General features: G+C 39.6%; 1 protein-coding gene across 1 annotated transcript in view; it reads left to right on the top strand.

Annotated features, from left to right (window-relative positions):
* Positions 1-18,244, top strand: part of NCOR1 (nuclear receptor corepressor 1) — a 163,875-nt gene that overhangs the window by 35,992 nt on the left and 109,639 nt on the right. Inside the window, exons 5-6 of the mRNA XM_024127921.3 lie at positions 3,676-3,858; positions 14,733-14,846. Of these exons, the coding sequence (XP_023983689.1) occupies positions 3,676-3,858; positions 14,733-14,846 (297 nt within the window). The remainder of the gene's footprint in view (positions 1-3,675; positions 3,859-14,732; positions 14,847-18,244) is intronic.

Here is an 18,244-nt window from a genome sequence, read left to right as displayed (position 1 = left end):
CGCCCCCCCCCCCCCCCCCCCCCCCGCCAAGTTGTAAATCATGACTTTCCTTTTTTTAGAAGTAGGGATTTTGAAAGAATTAGCATCTGTTAGAAATTGTTGTTAATTGTGCATATTTTAATGTGCTCGCTTTGTATATTGTATATAACTTTATTTTTGCTTAAATACATTTTGTGTCGTTCAGTTTACAATTTTATTTTTAGTCATATAAATATATAAAGTAATTTATTTAATTGCCACACATGTAGGTTACCTGTTTGCTCATTAGAACAATGACATATTTTCTTTAGGTTGATTTTTGTGTTTGGTCTTTTTTGGCTGCGCTGTGCGGCTTGCGGGATCTTAGTTCCCTGACCAGGAATCTACCCCTCACCCTGGGCAGTGAAAGTGCGGAGTCCTAATTGCTGGACCACCAGGGAAATCCCTAGGTTGATTTTTTTGGTATACGGTCTTACTTATTTCCCTAAAGTAAATTCCTGTTAGTGTAAGTAATTAGAGACCAGAGTTGGCATATTTTAAGGTTTTCATGGGTGTATCCACATTGCCCTGCAGAGGAGGAGAACCAGTTCTTGTCCTGGAGAGCACGGTATAAGGGCTCCCAGGTCTTGTGTGCCCTGACGGATACCACATATTTACTGTTTTTAAAAAAGTCATTGTTTGATAAATTTTTAACTTGAATTTATTTGCTTGTTAGTAAAATTTAACATTTTTTCATTTGTTTATTTTTCCTGTTTTATGAATTGCTTTTTCATATCTATTGCCCATTTTTCTGTTGGTTTGTTTTTTATTTTCTATTGAGTTGTTAGAGTTCACGTTTTGCAATGATTTTTTTCCATTTGCCTTTTAAATTTTTATTTCAATTTTTTTTTTTTTTTTTTTTTGGTACGCGGGCCTCTCACCGTTGTGGCCTCTCCTGTTGCGGAGCACAGGCTCCGGACGCGCAGGCTCAGCGGCCATGGCTCACGGGCCCAGCCGCTCTGCGGCATGTGGGATCTTCCTGGACCAGGGCACGAACCTTCGTCCCCTACATCGGCAGGCGGACTCTCAAGCACTGCGCCACCAGGGAAGCCCTTATTTCAGTTTTGATGAAGAGAAAATAGTTTTTTATTTTGATTCATCAATCTTTTTTTTTTAATGTCTTTTACTGTTGGCTTTCCTGAGCTCAAGATAATGTGAATGCCTTTTGTTTGTTTGTTTGTTTGAGGCTTTTTGTGATTTGCTAATAAATCTCATATAAATGTTGGCTATTATTTGGCTTTCATTGTGATATAAGATGTGAGGTAGGAATCTTAACTTCTTCCCTCAAATTACTATCAGAATGTTCCAATACAAAATTGTAAACTCCTTGGGACTTCCCTGGTGGCGCAGTGGATAGGACTCTGCGCTCCCAACGCAGGGGGCCTGGGTTCGATCCCTGGTCAGGGAACTAGATCCCACATGCATGCTGCAATTAAGACCCGGCACAACCAAATAAACAAATAAGTGTTTAAAAAAAAAGAAAAAAAAATTATAAATTCCTTGAAGGCGAGCATCATGCCTGTTTTGTTCACCACTCTACCTAGTGCCTGTCATATAATAGGCACTCAAGGAATTTGTTTTTTTGTTAAATATTTAACTAGAGAAGAAGTCAGTGGAAAATACTGATTTGTAATAGTAGTTCTTGGGGCACACATCAGATCACCTGAGGAGCATTTTCAAAATCTGCTCAATTGAAATATAATCTGTTTTGCTGTTATACGTGTTATGTAACACAAATTAGCTCATATGCATATGTAAGAGAATGATATAAATATAACATGGAAGTCCTAAAGATTCGTGAATGGTTGTTCCCTGCGCATGAATGTTTTCAGGCTCTCAGGATCAAGCTGTCTCGTAATTAAGAAATAGCCTTTGAGATAGACGAAGACCTTAAAAAGATTTGAGGGCTTCCCTGATGGCGCAGTGGTTGAGAGTCTGCCTGCCGATGCAGGGGACACGGGAAAAAAAAAAAAAAAAAAAAAAAAAAAAGATTTGAAAAGTCTGCATTTAGTTTTCATTTAGCGCAGGTAGTAGCTGGCTTAGTTTATTCAAGAACTGCTCTGCTTTTCAATGTTAAGCTAACTAATGAAGGTTGAAATGTTGAAAAGAAACTGCGAAGACATTTTCTCCTGTACTTTTTTTTTTTTTTTTTGCGGTACGTGGGCCTCTCACTGCTGTGGTCTCTCCCGTTGTGGAGCACAGGCTCCGGACGCACAGGCCCAGCGGCCATGGCTCGCTGGCCCAGCCGCTGCGCGGCATGTAGGATCTTCCCGGACCGGGGCACGAACCCGTGTCCCCTGCATCGGCAGGCGGACTCTCAACCACTGCACCACCAGGGAAGCCCTACTTTTTTGTTTTTAAAGGTTGATAAAAATCTTTATACCCCGAATCTGATTTTTATTTTGATGAAAACATACTATTTTCTACTGGAAGCAAATGACCTCAAGGATTAACAAAGGAAGCATAAACTATAGGGTTTATGGCTACCAAAGAATTGACTGTAGTCTAAATGCAAATGATATTTGAGCTTTAACAATATTATTACTTCTGTTAGGATCGCTGTTGTTTTTGCTAATGCTCTGCTTGCAAAGTTTAAGTAATAACCATAATCCTGTTTTCCCCAGAAGTCTTATATTTAACTATACTATTACAGAATATCAGACTTTTCAGGAGTATACATGTTATGTTTTAGTTGAAATCTCTGTTCCAGGGTGTTTTGGAACAACTCTCCAGGTATAATTAAGTGCATTCTTGGTTAGAACTACTGATTTCTCACAGTTAATTAATCTTATTTAATACATAGAGGGCTCTATAGTCCTAGGAACTATGCTCATTCTAGGCTTCTTATACCCTAAAGAAAACTAGTACCTTAACCTAAAATTTATCTGCTTTACAATGTTGCTTATATCTTCACTTTAGACTGGAGATTAGTAGGCTGTATGTGTGTGTGTGCCCGCGTGCATGTGTGTGTTGACGGGGTGATAGGTTTTGGGTGGAGGGGCCTTCAATCTGCTGTAGTCCCCTGCTGGTTTGGAGCTGGAGTGGGATGATATATTTGGCTGAAGAGATGTTATGTGTGCTATAGGGTGGGCAGGCTTAGTTGCCCTTTATGAAGGTAGGCCTGGGTGATTGTAGCAACAAAAGTTCTAGATCGTTTCTCAGACTTCTGTACCTCACTGTTGGCCCTTGGAAAGTCGGAAAACTTTTTGATAGGACCAGACATATCATAGCTGTTACGTTGGGTGGGCACACAGGGTATGCATGTTCAGACCTTTTGGAGCGCCATTACAAGGAAATGGCTGAGGAATTGGTATCTTCCTTTGCCGTGATTGTGTGATTATTTCTGCAGAAATTAGAAGGCTCAGTATCGTTGTACTAAAGCCTGGTTAGCCACTTAGCCACCTCATTCTGGATAGCTTTTAGGATCTTCAGAATTGTGAATGATATGTCTAACCTGTAAACATCAGTGGTGTGGGTTTGTGTGTGTGTGAGAGAGAGGGAGGGAGGGAGAAAATTGCTACTGTAGGACTGCCATCTACAGAGAGCACACATTGCTCTGCTAAGCTTTAAAATTCACTTTTTTTCAGTTAAGAGGATCTTGAAGCTGACATTGGCTGTTGGTGAGAAATCATTTGTTCTTGATTTTCTTCCTTAAAGGATCCAGCATTTGGAGTCAAACATGAAGCTCCTTCCTCTCCAATCTCTGGGCAACCATGTGGAGATGATCAAAATGCTTCACCTTCAAAACTTTCAAAGGAAGAGTTAATACAGAGTATGGATCGTGTAGATCGAGAAATTGCAAAAGTAGAACAGCAGATTCTTAAACTGAAAAAGAAACAAGTAAGTGTTTGATTTTACTGCTTAATACATTCTCAGAATGTATGTTTGTCTCCCTAACCAAGAGAATGTTGAACTTTCCATATTTTTAACTTTACGTAAAGGAAATCATGCCTTGTATGTTCTGTGACTTGCTTATTTTTGCTGTTAGTTTCCTTAGTTTCATCGATTCATTTTATTGTGGTATTGTCTGGTTTTATAATTCCAGATAGCAAAACTTATTTGTCTATTCTGTGTTGGCTTTTACTGGATGTGTTGTTTCTAGTTTCTTACTATTCCACACATGGTGCTATGTTTTTGGTTCACGTGTAGACAGATTTTCTAGGGCGTGTGCCCAGGAATGGTGTTCTGTGGCCTGAGCACGTGCACGTGTTCGCATGTGCTAGATGAGACCACATCTACTGAGATGGCAGCACCATTTATACTCCCAGTGGCAATGTGTTCACATTCCAGTTTGTGTATGTTCTTGCCTTCACGTGGATGTGAAATAGTTTTAATTTGCATTTCTCTGATGAGGAATGAGACAGAGCTTGTTTTCATTTGTTTATGGGTTGTGTGCCTTATGTGGATGGTTACTTTGTCATTTTCTTATGTTTAGTGTTTCCTGAAGCCTCTTGTCAGGTATGTGTATAGCATGTGTCTCCTAATTTGTGGCTCGTTATTTCACTTTTTGGGGGGTGGGGGGGGTTTTTGAGATTAAGAAAGTGTACAGTTAAAGTGTACACTTGAGTGTACACTTCTAAAGTGTACAGTTCAGTGGCTTGTATGTATTCATAAAATTGTGCAACTGTCATCATTATATATTTCCAGAACATTTTTATCACTTCAGAAAGGAACCACATATCTTTTAGCAGCTACTCTATTTCCCTCTCCCCCCAGCCCCTGGCAACTATAAACCTCTTCTCTCTATATATGGATTTGCCTATTCTGGACATTTCAGATAAATATAGAATCATAATATGTGACATTTTGACTCCTTTTATTTAGCATGTTTTCAGGAGTCATCCATGCTGTATGTTGTATCAGCACAAAATTCCCATTGCATGTATATACTATGTTTTGTTTATCCGTTCATTAGTTGATGGCATTTAGGTTGTGTTCACTTTGGGATGTTATGAAATAGTGCTGCTAGGACACACTAGTTTTTGTGTGGACTTGTTTTTTTGGTTCTCTTGGATATATACTAGAAGTAGAATTGGCAAGGTCACATGACAAATCTTTGTTTAAAGTTTTGAGGAACTGCCAAACTGTTTTCCAAAGTGGCTGTGTCATTTTAAATTCCCACCAGCAGTGTATGAGGGAGGATTTCACCTTCTCTACTTCCTTGTCAACATTTGTTGTTGGTTTTTTAAAAAATAGCTATCCTAGTAAGTGTGAAATGGTATCTCATTGTGGTTTTGATTTTCATTTTCTTAGTAACCAACGATGAACATCTCTTTATGTACTTGTTGGCCACTTGCATATTTTCTTTAGAGAAATGTTCATTTAGATCCTTTGCCCATTTCTCTTTTAGCTGGGTTGTCTTTTTTTTTTTTTTTTTTTTTTTTCGGTACGCAGGCCTCTCACTGTTGTGGCCTCTCCCGTTGCGGAGCACAGGCTCCGGACGCGCAGGCTCAGCGGCCATGGCTCACGGGCCCAGCCGCTCCGCGGCACGTGGGATCCTCCCGGACCGGGGCACGAACCCACATCCCCTGCATCGGCAGGCGGACTCTCAACCACTGCGCCACCAGGGAAGCCCTGGGTTGTCTTTTTATTGTTGAGTTGTAAGAGTTCTTTATATATTCTGCATACTCAGATGTATGATTTGCAAATATTTTCTCTTATTCTGTGGGTTGTCTCTTTACTTTCCTGATAGTATTCGTTGATGTACAAAACCGTTATTTCCTCTATTTGATTCATTCAAATATTTATTGAGCATCTAGGAAGATACAAAAGTGATTAAAACATGGTCAAAGAGGTAAATCAAATGAATAAGTAATAGAAGGCAAAGTACAAGATTCACTAAATCACAGCAGTCAAACGAAAGTGCTGTAGGAAATCAAGAGTGAGGTTGCTTCTAGCCTGGAGAGGGGTGTGGGTGGCTGGAAAGTCAGGAACGGGGATTGAGATTAAAATAGAAGACTTCGTCTGGATTGCTAGTGGGATTCAGTTTGGACTCTCTTTTGTACTCGTCTCTCCTTTTCCCCTCTCCCTGTCTTAATTTACCAGGACTGTTCATTGTGCTTTTTCCTAGACTTGCCTGCATTTTTACTTTAATGTCTTCTACAGAACTAGGTCCTTTTGGTGTTTTAGGAGGTTTTTTTCTATTTTTTTTTTCCCTCTGTTTTTTGGAAGGATTCTTGACTTTTTTGCTCTTGGTATTTGATGGTTTTGAGTCTTTTCCATTATGGTTTGACTTTATGCCTTTTTGGCTGGAGTATCATAGATTGCTTTGCTGGAGCTTTTTCTTCAGCTTCCTCTTCACCTTCATCAGCAAGTTTTGCTTGTTTTCTGTGGAACCTTGCTACCACTTTCAGATATACTTAGGGGTTTCACATCCTCCTCTTCTTCGTCTTCCTACTCTGCATCTTCTGAGTGCTGTCCACTAATAAGTACAAGCCCTGAACTACTTTTAGACCACAGGTAGTATTGTTTCAGAGCCCCCCAGGGAAGCCATTGGCTGTACAGACGTTATCAACCTTGCCGGGGCTGCTTTGCTTAGGCTGCCTCTGCTTCAAGAGTGTGCACTTCATCCTTTGCACCAGCCCCGAAACTGACCCTTCCTAAAGATAGCCGCTCATTTTCATCTTTCTCCACTTTGAAGTGGTAATCTTTGTTGGTCTTCAGTTGACAACTAAAAGATAGTTCTGGGGCCCCAGGGGCACACACTTAGGTGGGAGAGAAGGTGGATGGAGGTAAGTGACTTCCTTTCAGAGGACAGCTGAGCAGGACAGAGTCATACCGGGACAGAAAGTTTTTAATGATGATGAAGTCCAGTTTATTTTTTCTTTCATCACTTGCGCTTTTGGTGTCATATCTAAGAACCTTAATCCAAGTTGCATAATCCAAGGTCACAAAGATTTATACCTATGTTTCTTCTCGGAGTTTTGTAGTTTTAGCTCTTAGATTTAGGTCAGTATTTTTGGTGAACAGAATTTCTATGGATTTTATATGAGACTACCCTGGGACCATTAAAAGAGTTTACTTATATTGTCTTTTTAAAAGTTTTATAGTTTTCTCATCAAATTATTCTTTTTTTTTTTTTTTTTTTTTTTTTTGTGGTATGCGGGCCCCCCTCTGCTGCGGCCTCCCCCGTTGCGGAGCACAGGCTCCGGACGCGCAGGCTCGGCGGCCATGGCTCACGGGCCCAGCCGCTCCGCGGCATGCGGGATCCTCCCGGACCGGGGCACGAACCCGTGTCCCCTGCATCGGCAGGCGGACGCGCAACCACTGCGCCACCAGGGAAGCCCAAATTATTCTTTTTTAAAAAATTTATTTTTATTTATTTATTTTTGGCTGTGTTGGGTCTTTGTTGCTATGCGCAGGCTTTCTCTAGTTGTGGTGAGCGGGGGCTACTCTTTGTTTTCGGTGTGCGGGCTTCTCATTGCGGTGGCTTCTCTTGTTGCGCAGCATGGGCTCTAGGCACGCGGGCTTCAGTAGTTGTGGCACATGAGCTCAGTAGTTGTGACTCGCGGGCTCTACAGCGCAGGCTCAGTAGTTGTGGTGCATGGGCTTAGTTGTTCCGTGGCATGTGGCATCTTCCTGGACCGGGGCTCGAACCCGTGTCCCCTGCAGGCGGATTCTTAACCACGCAGGCGGATTCTTAACCACTGCGCCACCAGGGAAGCCCTCATCACATTATTCTTAATCTACCAGAAATTGAATTTTTTTGTCTGTCTCAAGGGTAGGGGTCAATATTCATTTTTTTCCCTGTATCGATAATTTAAAAGTTCATCCTTTTCCAACTGTTCTACACTTTTAGCTCTATTATAATTCAGGTTTGCATCTATATATGGATTGATTTCTGGGCTTTGTGTTCTTTGTGGTATTGATGCAGAAATATAATAGATATCTTTCTGATTACTAGAGCTTTATTTTTTTTTCCAGTGAGGCAAACACCACTTCTCTGGGCATGATTTAGCTTTTTAAAAGTTTTTTACCATCTCATATAACTTTTAGAATCATATTTTTCAGTTTTCCAAAATATCTTTCTGTAATTTTCATTAGAATCATACATAATACAGAAATCAATTCGGGAATGATGGTATCTTTATGTTAATGAGTCTTCCAGTCCTTGGCTATGGTATATCTGTCTATTTAGGAGGGCTTTCATGTTTTATTACTTTCTTTTATATGCCTTTTGTTAGACTCGGTTCTAGGGACTTTATATTTTTGATGCTATTGTTAATAATATCTTTTCAAAAATTATATTTCTTCTAACTGTTGCATTTTTTTTCACATGCTAGAATAACTTTTTTTAAAAAATTGAAGTATAGTTGATTTACAATGTTGCATTAGTTTCAGGTGTACAGCAAAGTGATTCTCATATATATGGTCTTTTTCAGATTCTTTTCCATTTTAGGTTATTACAAGATATTGAATATAGTTCCCTGTGCTATACCATAGCTCCTTGTTGTTTATCTGCAGTCTTTTTTTTTAATATATGCCAGCAACCTCCCAAAATTATCCTTGTAATTTTAATTACTTATTTGTAGATTTTTTTGGGTTTTCTATGTAGATAATGGTCATATCAACATTAAAAAAAAAAAAAAGACGTTTCTTTCTGGTTCTTAAACCTTTTCCTTACTTTTCAGTTGCCTTATTGCTCTGCTTAAGACTGCAGTTCAACATTGGGACTTCCCTGGCAGTCCAGTGGTTAAAACTTCGCCTTCTAGTGCAGGGGGTGCGGGTTTGATCCCTGGTCCGGGAGCTGAGATCCCACATGCCTCCGCAGCCAAAAAACTAAAACATAAAACAGAAGCAATATTGTAACAAAATTCAATAAAGACTTTAAAAATGGTCCACATCAAAAAAAACTTAAAAAAAAAAAAAACCTGCAGTGCAACATTGAAAGTGGTTATTCTTGTTCTTTTCTGCTTTTTCAGGAATGCCTTGTACTTTTTACTACCACTGGTTATGATGTCAGTATTATAGACATCCTTCCTCAGATTGGGAAATTCCTATCTGGTCCAGTGTGCTGAGAATTTAATCATGAGGGACACTGAAGTTCACCAAATGCTTTTTCTGCATAAGTTTGTTGATCTTATTATTCTCCTTTAAAATATATTAATAGGATGAATGACATCAGTTATTTTTCTAGTGTTAAATCACCTGTGGATTTCTACGTTTGACCTAACTTAGTCATGATGTATTATCTATTTTTAATAAATTGCTGGACTTGACTTACCAGTATTTATTTTGGGATTTTTGTATCTTATTTGTGAGATAGATAAGCTTGTCATTTTCTTTTCTTATACTGTTCTTGTCTGGTTTGGTACCAGATCATGCTAATGTCATAACCTTTCTAAACTCTGAAATAGTTTAAGATTGTAATTATTTGGTAAAATCAGCTGGATCTAGTGGGTATTTTTTGTGTAAAAAATATTTTAAAATTAGTGATTCAATTTAAAAACATTCACTTCTATTTCTTCTGGAGATAGTTTTTTCCCTCATTTTGGGGAATATAGTTGTATCTTCTGTATCATCAGTTTCTGCTTCTTCTTTCCTCTTTGGTTTTATTCTGCTCTTTTATAATTTGTCAACATTAACTTTTTAGTTTTTTCTTCCCCCTTCTCCCTGTACACTACTTTAACTTCATTCAGCAAGTTTTAATTTATAATGCGTTTTATTATCCATCCTGGTTTCTTTTTCATCTCCTGTATTAATAAAAGTGTTCTTTTAAATTTCTTTTATATAATGTTTTCTTGACTATTTTTGGTTATTTGATTTCTAACTTTATTGTGGCCAGAGAGTATGGTCTCTAATACCCAGTCTTTTGAAATAATTGGTTCTTGAATTTTGGCCTAGATGATGATCAATTTCATAAAAATACTCTGGGCATACTTGAGAAGAGTATATATTTTCTACTTTAAAGAATCATCCATATCTTCTCTCATTTTTGTCTGTAACTTATCAATTACCACTATGATTTTGGATTTGTCTCTTTTTCCTAGTAGTTCTCAATTTTAAAAAAATTGAGGTAAAAAAAATTGACACGCAACGTTATATTAGTTTCAGGTGTATAACATAATGATTTTATATTTGGATGTATTGCAAAAAGATCTCCACAATAAGGCTAGTTAACCATCCATCACTACATATAGTTACAGAATTTTTTTTCTTGTGATGAGAACTTTTAAGATCTACTCTCTTAGCAACTTTCAAATATACAGTACAGTGTTGTTAACCATAGTTACCAAGCTGTACTTTACATCTCCATGACTTATTTATTTTATAATTGGAAGTTTGTACCTTTTGACTCTATTCACCCATTTGGTTCATCTCCCCCCTGCCCCTGCCACCACCAGTCTGTTCTTTGCATCTACTAGCTCCTATTTCTTCCCCTCCCCTCCCCTCCTTCCTTCTTTCCCCTCTTTCCTTCCTTTCTTTCCTTTTCTTTCTCTCCTTCCTTTCCTTCCTACCTTCCTTTACTTCTTTCCTTCCCTCCCTGTCTTTCTTTCAAGATTCCACACATAAGTGAGATCCACCTGTATTTGTCTTTCTCCATCTGACTTCACTTAAAATAATGCCCTCAGGGTCCATCCATGTTGTTGCAGAAGATGAGATTCCATTCTATTTTTATGGGTGAATAATAGTCCATTGTGTATATATACCACATCTTCTTTATCCATTCACCTGTTGGTGGACACTGAGGTTGTTCCCATGTCTTGGCTATTGTGAATAGTGCTGCAGTGGGGCCTGCTAGTACCAGCATCTACGCAGTGGGGGAGTTCCCAAGAGTGGCTGCTGCCAGTGTCTTGTGTCCCAAGGGTGGGCAGTGGCCGGGTCCACCCCCTGCCCCTGCAAACCACCCCCCCGCCTCTCTGGGAGACTATCCAAGACCAGCAGGTTCATATTAATATGGAAACATGGGCCCCTGATTTTATTGATGCTTCCCTTCATCTCTTCTGTCATGAAAGGGAAACTAAACACAAAATATGCCCCCAGGAAAATATGTCCAAGCCTAAATTCAGATGCATGCTAGGATTCCAAGATTTCTGCCTTTCAGCCCAGCTCTTGAAGAAATTTATACAGTGGCAGATGCAAGATTTCTCTGTAGAAGAGACTCAGGAATGGTGATGTTTTTGCAAGGAAGAGCTGGGGCTAAACTGTCTTTTAGGCAAACTTTATTTGCCTAAAACTAGGCTTGTTTGGAGTGAGCTGCCAAATCTGCTAGTGAATTCACATTCTCCTGGGAAGCCTGCTTTTTGGAAGGTCTTCGAGAAGTATTGAACTTTCAGAAAAGTCTGAAAACTATAATTGACCCTATATGTGAAGGCTCGTGAACTAAACTGGGTTCTGACATTGTGGACAGCAACCTCCCAGTTACCGCTTCCCATTCTCAAGTGGTGCTGTTTCAGCTCTTATACAATCCTCAAATTCCTACCTTAATGGCCAGGAGGAAATCAAACTGTGGAACTAGTCTGCACCTCCGAAGCCACAGCAACCCCAAACTCTGTTATCCTCCCTTTCATTTCCCATTTTGACCCCTTTTAATGATGACCCCCTCCCCCCCAAAAAAAACTGCAGTGAACATGGGGGTGCATATATCTTCTTGTTTATGTTTTTTTTCTTTGGATAAATACCCAGAAGTGGAATAGCTGGATCATATGGGAGTTCTATTTTAATTTTTTGAGGAACTGTTTCCGTAGTGGCTGCACCAATTTACATTCCCAGCAACAGTGCACAAGAGATCCCTTTTCTCCACATCCTTGCCAATGCTTTGTTTACCATAAAGTCTGCTTCGCCTGATATTGATGTAGTTAGATCAGCATTCTTTTGGTTGATATAGGTTAGTGTATCATTTTCTTTCCCTTTACTTTCTGTGCTTGTATTTTAGGTATATCTCTTATATAAGTATGTATCTGGGTTTTGTTTTTTATTGAGTCTGACAAACTGTCTTTCCACAGGGTAATTTAGTTCTTTTAAATTGACGATGATGTTCCCTGGTGGTGCAGTGGTTAAGAATCCGCCTGCCAATACAGGGGACATAGGTTCAAGCCCTGGTCCGGGAAGATCCCACATGCCACGGAGCAACTAAGCCCACGCGCCACATCTACTGAGCCTGCGCTCTAGAGCCTGCGATCCACAACTACTAAGCCCACACTGTGCAACTACTGAAGCCCAGGCGCCTAGAGCCCGTGCTCCGCAACAAGAGAAGCCACCGCAATGAGAAGCCTGCGCACCGCAACGAAGAGTAGCCCTCGCTCACTGCAACTAGAGAAAGCCCACGCGCAGCCAAAAATAAATAACTAAAATAAATAAATTTATTAAAAAAATTGACAATGATGATTGGTAATATCTCAGTTATTTTTAAACTATTTTATACTTTCTATTTGTCTTTTTTTTTTTTTTTTTTTTTTGGCCTCACCGTGTGGCATGTGGGCTCTTAGTTCCCTGACCAGGTAATGAACCCATGCCCCTGGCAGTGGAAGCACAGTGTCTTAACCACTGGACCGCCAGGGAAGTCCCTGTCCTTTTTTATGCTGATATTGATGTTCTAGTTCCCCGAGCAGGAATCGAACCCATGCCCGCTGCATTGGGCATGTCGGAGTCTTACCCACTGGACCACCAGGGAAGTCCCTCAATAATTATGTTTTTACTGCTGGAATTTTTATTTGGCTCATTTAAAAAATCTGCTTGGTCATTTAAAAAATGTCCCACCCTTGCCTTTTTTAAAATATGTTGAGCCCTCTTTTATTTATTAAATCATATTAGGTTTATTGACAATTCTTTTTTTTTTTTGTGGACGCCTACCTTCTCACTGTTGTGGCCCCTCCCGTTGCGGAGCACAGGCTCAGCGACCATGGCTCACGGGCCTAGCCGCTCTGCAGCATGTGGGATCTTCCCGGACCGGGGCACGAACCCGTGTCCCCTGCATCGGCAGGCGGACTCTCAACCACTGCGCCACCAGGGAAGCCCTATTGATAATTCTTTTAAGTCTTGGTCTTATTCTTCTGGGTTGGTCATATTTTTACTTTTCTTTAGTTTCTTCATGTATAAAATAATAATAATACTAATAACACCAACTGAATCATGAGATTGTTGTATGAGTTGAGATAATGAATGTATTATATAATGTGTCACATAGTGAATGCTCAATAACATGTAAACCATTAAAATAATTAAAAATAATGAGACACAGTGTATGACTTATGAGATATACAGGAGCTATAAATTTTATTGAAGAATATAAAAGACAACTTGAGTAAATAAATACAGCAGAATAGAAACACAGTATTAATAATGTGAGCTCATGTTAATTCACATTTTATACAATTTCAATAAAAATTCTAACTAAATTTATTTTTAAAGTTTGTCACAATTATCGTAAAGTTAATGTAAAAGAATAGGTGAGGAAAGTTTGTTTTGTTTTGTTTTTAGACTTTCTGTTACTGTGGTTTTGTCCCAGGGCTACTTAGCTACTAAGAACAAAATATGATTTCCTGAAACTTGTTTATTTCTTTCTCTGCACCTACTTAACAGGGATTCTAAAAGAAGGCCCTCTGAGCAAAGGAATAAAAGGGCATGGTTGAAGAACTCATTCCCATAAAAATGATCTCAGAACTCCAAATATCTTTTGCTCACACAGATAGCAGGTTGCAAGAGTACTTTCTGTTCCAAAGTGGAAGTGGTCCTCAAAGCTTCTCTCTTGGAGGATTTTTATCCTTTCATTTGGGTGCGGTCTGACTTAAATGACTAGGAACCTTGACTATCAGTCTTACTTGGTAGTATAGGTGATTTTTTTTCTGCTAGGCCTTTGGTAGACTTAACCATCTTTACCTAATGTCTTTTTATCATCTCATTCAGTGAACTTATATCCATGTAGCTATTTGTTGAGCTTTTACTAGGTATCAGGCACTAGTTAGGTGATGGAAGACAAAAAGCGGTGAACCTAGCTGAGTCCTTACTTACTTCAGTAATAATTGTAGGTAATAGTTACTGACTGTTTATAGTTGTGCTTGACATATATTGAGTCATTTAATCCTCTCAGAAAGCTATGTGGTAGGTAGGATTAATATCCCTACTTTACATGTGAGGGGTTTGTATACTTGCTCAAGATTGAGGTAAGGACTAGAAGGGGTCCTAGGATCAAACCACTTGTAATGGGTGACCCTAAGGCTGACTCCTGGGCAGAGTAATTCAGATAGGCCCCTGCCTTGTGATTGCACATACCAGCAGTCCATATTCTTCTGGTTTTCCCAGGGCCTCTTCGCGATAGAATGGAAAGTTTGGCAGGGGAGTAGGGTAGAGGATGGTGCTGTGCTGACTTAAAGATTAACCCTTAAATGTTCTACCATACTCTCCCTGCCAGACATTAACACATACTGTGTATCTATAACACAGAAAAGCATTATTACAGTGCCACAAAAGGTCATTGTGATAGAGGTAGATGGGGTACCTTCATATGTTTAGATTCTCTTACTATTTTGCTTTAAATTTATCAGAATTAAAATATAAAAGGAATTTTCAAATGTTGACTTATGTTTAGTTATTAGTCAAAATAAATCTGATTGGGTTCGTTAGAGCCTTTGGGTCCATTAAGCCTTAGTAGATTAAGTGATTACCCTATAGAATCAGCAAAGCATTGTTCAGAAGCATGTGTTATCTCTGGTGATTAATTACTAGTGGGGCTGATGTGCAGCAGATGCCTGACTCTTCCTTTCTGGGTCTCTTAGCAACAGCTCGAAGAAGAAGCCGCTAAACCTCCAGAGCCTGAGAAGCCTGTGTCCCCTCCTCCCGTGGAGCAGAAACACCGCAGTATTGTCCAAATTATTTACGATGAAAATCGGGTAAGTTCATGCCATTCCCGACGGCACAGGCCTTTAAAACCACTGGACTATGCCTTTTCCAGTCATCTGTGTATTCTGTGGTAATATTAATTGTATTAAACCTGCTTTCTGTTATAATTTTTAATGTTCTTAAACTTTGACTGAAGCTTGGTCTTTTTTCTTTATGTACTGAAGAAAAGTTGATGGTTGTGTCTTAAATTATTTAATATTTTATTTGCATGTCATATGGTAATACTATTTTGTGACAGTATAATTTTATCAGCTGAGTCTCTCCCCTGTTATATAAATAGTGGTAAGCAAGTGTGTAGCACATAATACAGCCATTCTGTAGTTTTTCCCTTTATGAGCAACATTTAATGCCAAATACACTCTTCTAGTAGAGATGGTCATTGGACGTGGAAACGACTTGCATTATCTGCTTCAGAACTGATAGCTGGGCTGTGCTTTGAATTTTAGTTACAAAGTATGAGGCCATTGACCTTTAGGTCAACTTTCTTTTTTAGGTTTGTTAAAGTAATTTCTTCTTTCATACTCATAGTTAAAAGTGTCCACGGATTTAGGAAAGCCAGGCCTCAATTCTAGGAATAATTTTGTGATGCTGAAGTTAGTTTTTGGCCAGGAACTAGCAGTTAAAGGGAAACTGATTTCACCTTAATGTGAAGAAAACCTTTCAACAGAGCTGCTTAACACTGGTCTTCCAGAAGCCCCCAGTTCAAGAAAGAATTATATGCTTTAAGTACTATGGTAGAGCATTGGCTTGTCAGCTTAAGGTGATCATAAGGTAGAAGTTGGGGATTGTCATTTCAGTTTATTTGCCTTGTAGTGAGTGGAGTCTTACACAGGCATCCTGTAGCAAGGTTAGCCCGGATCCTAAAGGAAATTGACCTTAAGAAAAGCAGCTGTGAGATAGTCATTAAATACACTTTTATAGGCATGATCTTGGACTCAGGTGTACGTGTGTGTGTAGATAGATAAGCGAAAGTCATCAGGTACACAGTACTTAAGGAATTTGAAGTCACTGAGAGGCAGAAATATGGGCAATTATTACTAGTTCCTTGACTGGGTTCAAAATCAGTCCAATTTATTGGGCAGAATAACCTACGTGAAGATGAGTCCAGTGAGGGTGAAGGGCAGTCGGTGGAATGAGTGTTGAGGACCCCTCAGGGCATGCCTGGAGGGCAGTGACGCTGGGGTCCTTGCAGGGATGTGGCCCAAGGTCAACAGGTGCTCCCTTGTTTAAGAGAAGCAAGGTACACGGATTTTATATGAAATCTCCTGCTCTAAAAAAAACACACTGGAGAACAAGAAAGTACTTCTGAGGGCTGATAGGCTTCATGGCCAGTTTGTGACTTCAGGAGTAAAGTAAATAGGGATTAGAGCTGATAAAAATGGAAAAGGATCTTATAAAATAAAATATTGACTGCTTTCTTAGTATGAGTTACTTTTCAAATACATTGAATTCAATGATATTTATTAATTGATTGAATTTCTTAATTAGCCTTCTCTTACAGGCCTAATAAACAGTTCCAATGTTAGTGAATTCTGTGGTTGCCTGACTAGGATGTGAGGACTGAAAACTATTGAACAAGATCTGATAGAGAATTCAGTTTGTGTTAATTTATTTTTTTCATTAGCTAGTGTAGTAAATGTTCCTTGATGCCCATCAGCAGAAATGAAAGCTCCTTTTAGACCTCTTCTTGCCATTTTAGCATTTACAATTCAGTTTGTTACACATTCTGTGAAGAATAGAAGAACCAAACTTGAAATCTGTCTTAATATTAGACTTGCAATGAGGATTGCTGTAAACTCAGTAACCGTAGAAATCATCTTTCAAAAAATAGGTTCTTTTTGTATCCCCTGCTGCTAGTCGTCTGCCTTGGTGGTGCTTGTGCAGTAGACCCTGGATGGTAGCAGAAGCCCCCGAGGGGCGTGATGGAAACAGGCCGGCTTTCTCACCGCTGGCCTTGCCTGCGTCTTCCTCCTCACCATGCTGCCTTTTGTTAGACCTTCGCTGCCTCTGTAGCTTTTTGTCATGAATGACCTTACCTGTTTTGACACCGAGGGCACAGAGTGATGGGGGCAACAAGAGTACATCTCCCTCTTGTTCCTTGTTTGACAGTGGCAGATACTGGTTGGCAATTAAGCCAAATGTGGCCCGAGAGATAGGGGCCCTTATCTCGTACGAGGCATCTTTCTTTTATTTAGAAAGTTAGTGCGAGGCAGAAAACTACCTCAAACTGACTGTTAGTTTTAAAATTGGCTTCCTGGGAGAAAAATTGCCTTGTATCACATTTAAACTTGAGGCTAGGATTCATTTCGTCTCCAAACAGACTCTCTTCTCCTGGACTGTTTTTAACAGTTCAATTTGCTGTTACCCTTCCCAGTTGTAGGTTCCAAAAGTATTTGTAAGTGCTCTAACTTCAGTATTGTAATACGTATAGAAAAGAGAGGGTGTGCAGTGAAGCTTTCAGGAACATGTTGTTTATATTTTGATTGAATGATTTGCAAGTTAACGTGGCACCCGAAGAAAGAACGTGGTTGACGGTGGAGAATGTCCTTAGTGCCAACAACCTCTGGTCACCACGGCCGTCGTCCTGGAAACTATCGATCTCTCTCTCTTTGCCACTCTGCAGACTTGGTTAATCAGTGAAGAGCGGGCCTCAGTCCTGCCTCCTGGATATTGGTCTGGTCAATTGCTTCTCTCTTCCTCCTTCGCCAGTTGCTTGATTGGAGCCCTCACCTCTCATAGATGCTTGAGTTTCCTTCCTTCAGTCTTTTTTTTCTTTCTAATCCATCCTTCATGTTTGAGCCCCCTCACGTGGTTCTCCAAATAAAACCTTCTGATGATTTCCCCCTTTCTACAGAGTAGCCCAACCTTTTCATCAGTGCTTACATACCTGCCTGGCTGGCCCGTGGCCCAATACTCCTTTCTTAGCCATACCCTACCAGAACAGGTGTGAATGTTCCCTTGACGTTAGTAATTTACCCCGTGATGTTGCCCCTGCCGTCAGGCATCCCCGTGGCTTGCCTTTCTTGTCTGTTGAGTGCACTCGACTTCAGGACCCAGCTCAAGGATCATTTTCTCTATGCAGCCTTTCAAGACTCCTTATCTTCCTACACCAGGAAGGATATCTTATTCATTGTTTCCTTAGTGTCTCGCGGGTGCCTGGCACATAGAACATAATCAACATATGTTTGATGCATTAATTACTTCTATCTATAGACTTAGAATAAAATTATATTATGTAAATGTGAAGGTTTTAAATTAATTTTTTTCTGCCAAACGATAGGTTAATCTGTTCTTAGCAGTTAAACCAACATGAAGTCAAATATGTAATAAAATCTTGCAAAACTTAAATCTTGGGATATGCAAACACCTTAAATATTAGCCTTTAAAA

The sequence above is a fragment of the Physeter macrocephalus genome, chromosome 14, assembly GCF_002837175.3.
Source record: "Physeter macrocephalus isolate SW-GA chromosome 14, ASM283717v5, whole genome shotgun sequence".
Taxonomy (NCBI): domain Eukaryota; kingdom Metazoa; phylum Chordata; class Mammalia; order Artiodactyla; family Physeteridae; genus Physeter; species Physeter macrocephalus.
This window is presented reverse-complemented; position numbering and strand designations above follow the sequence as displayed.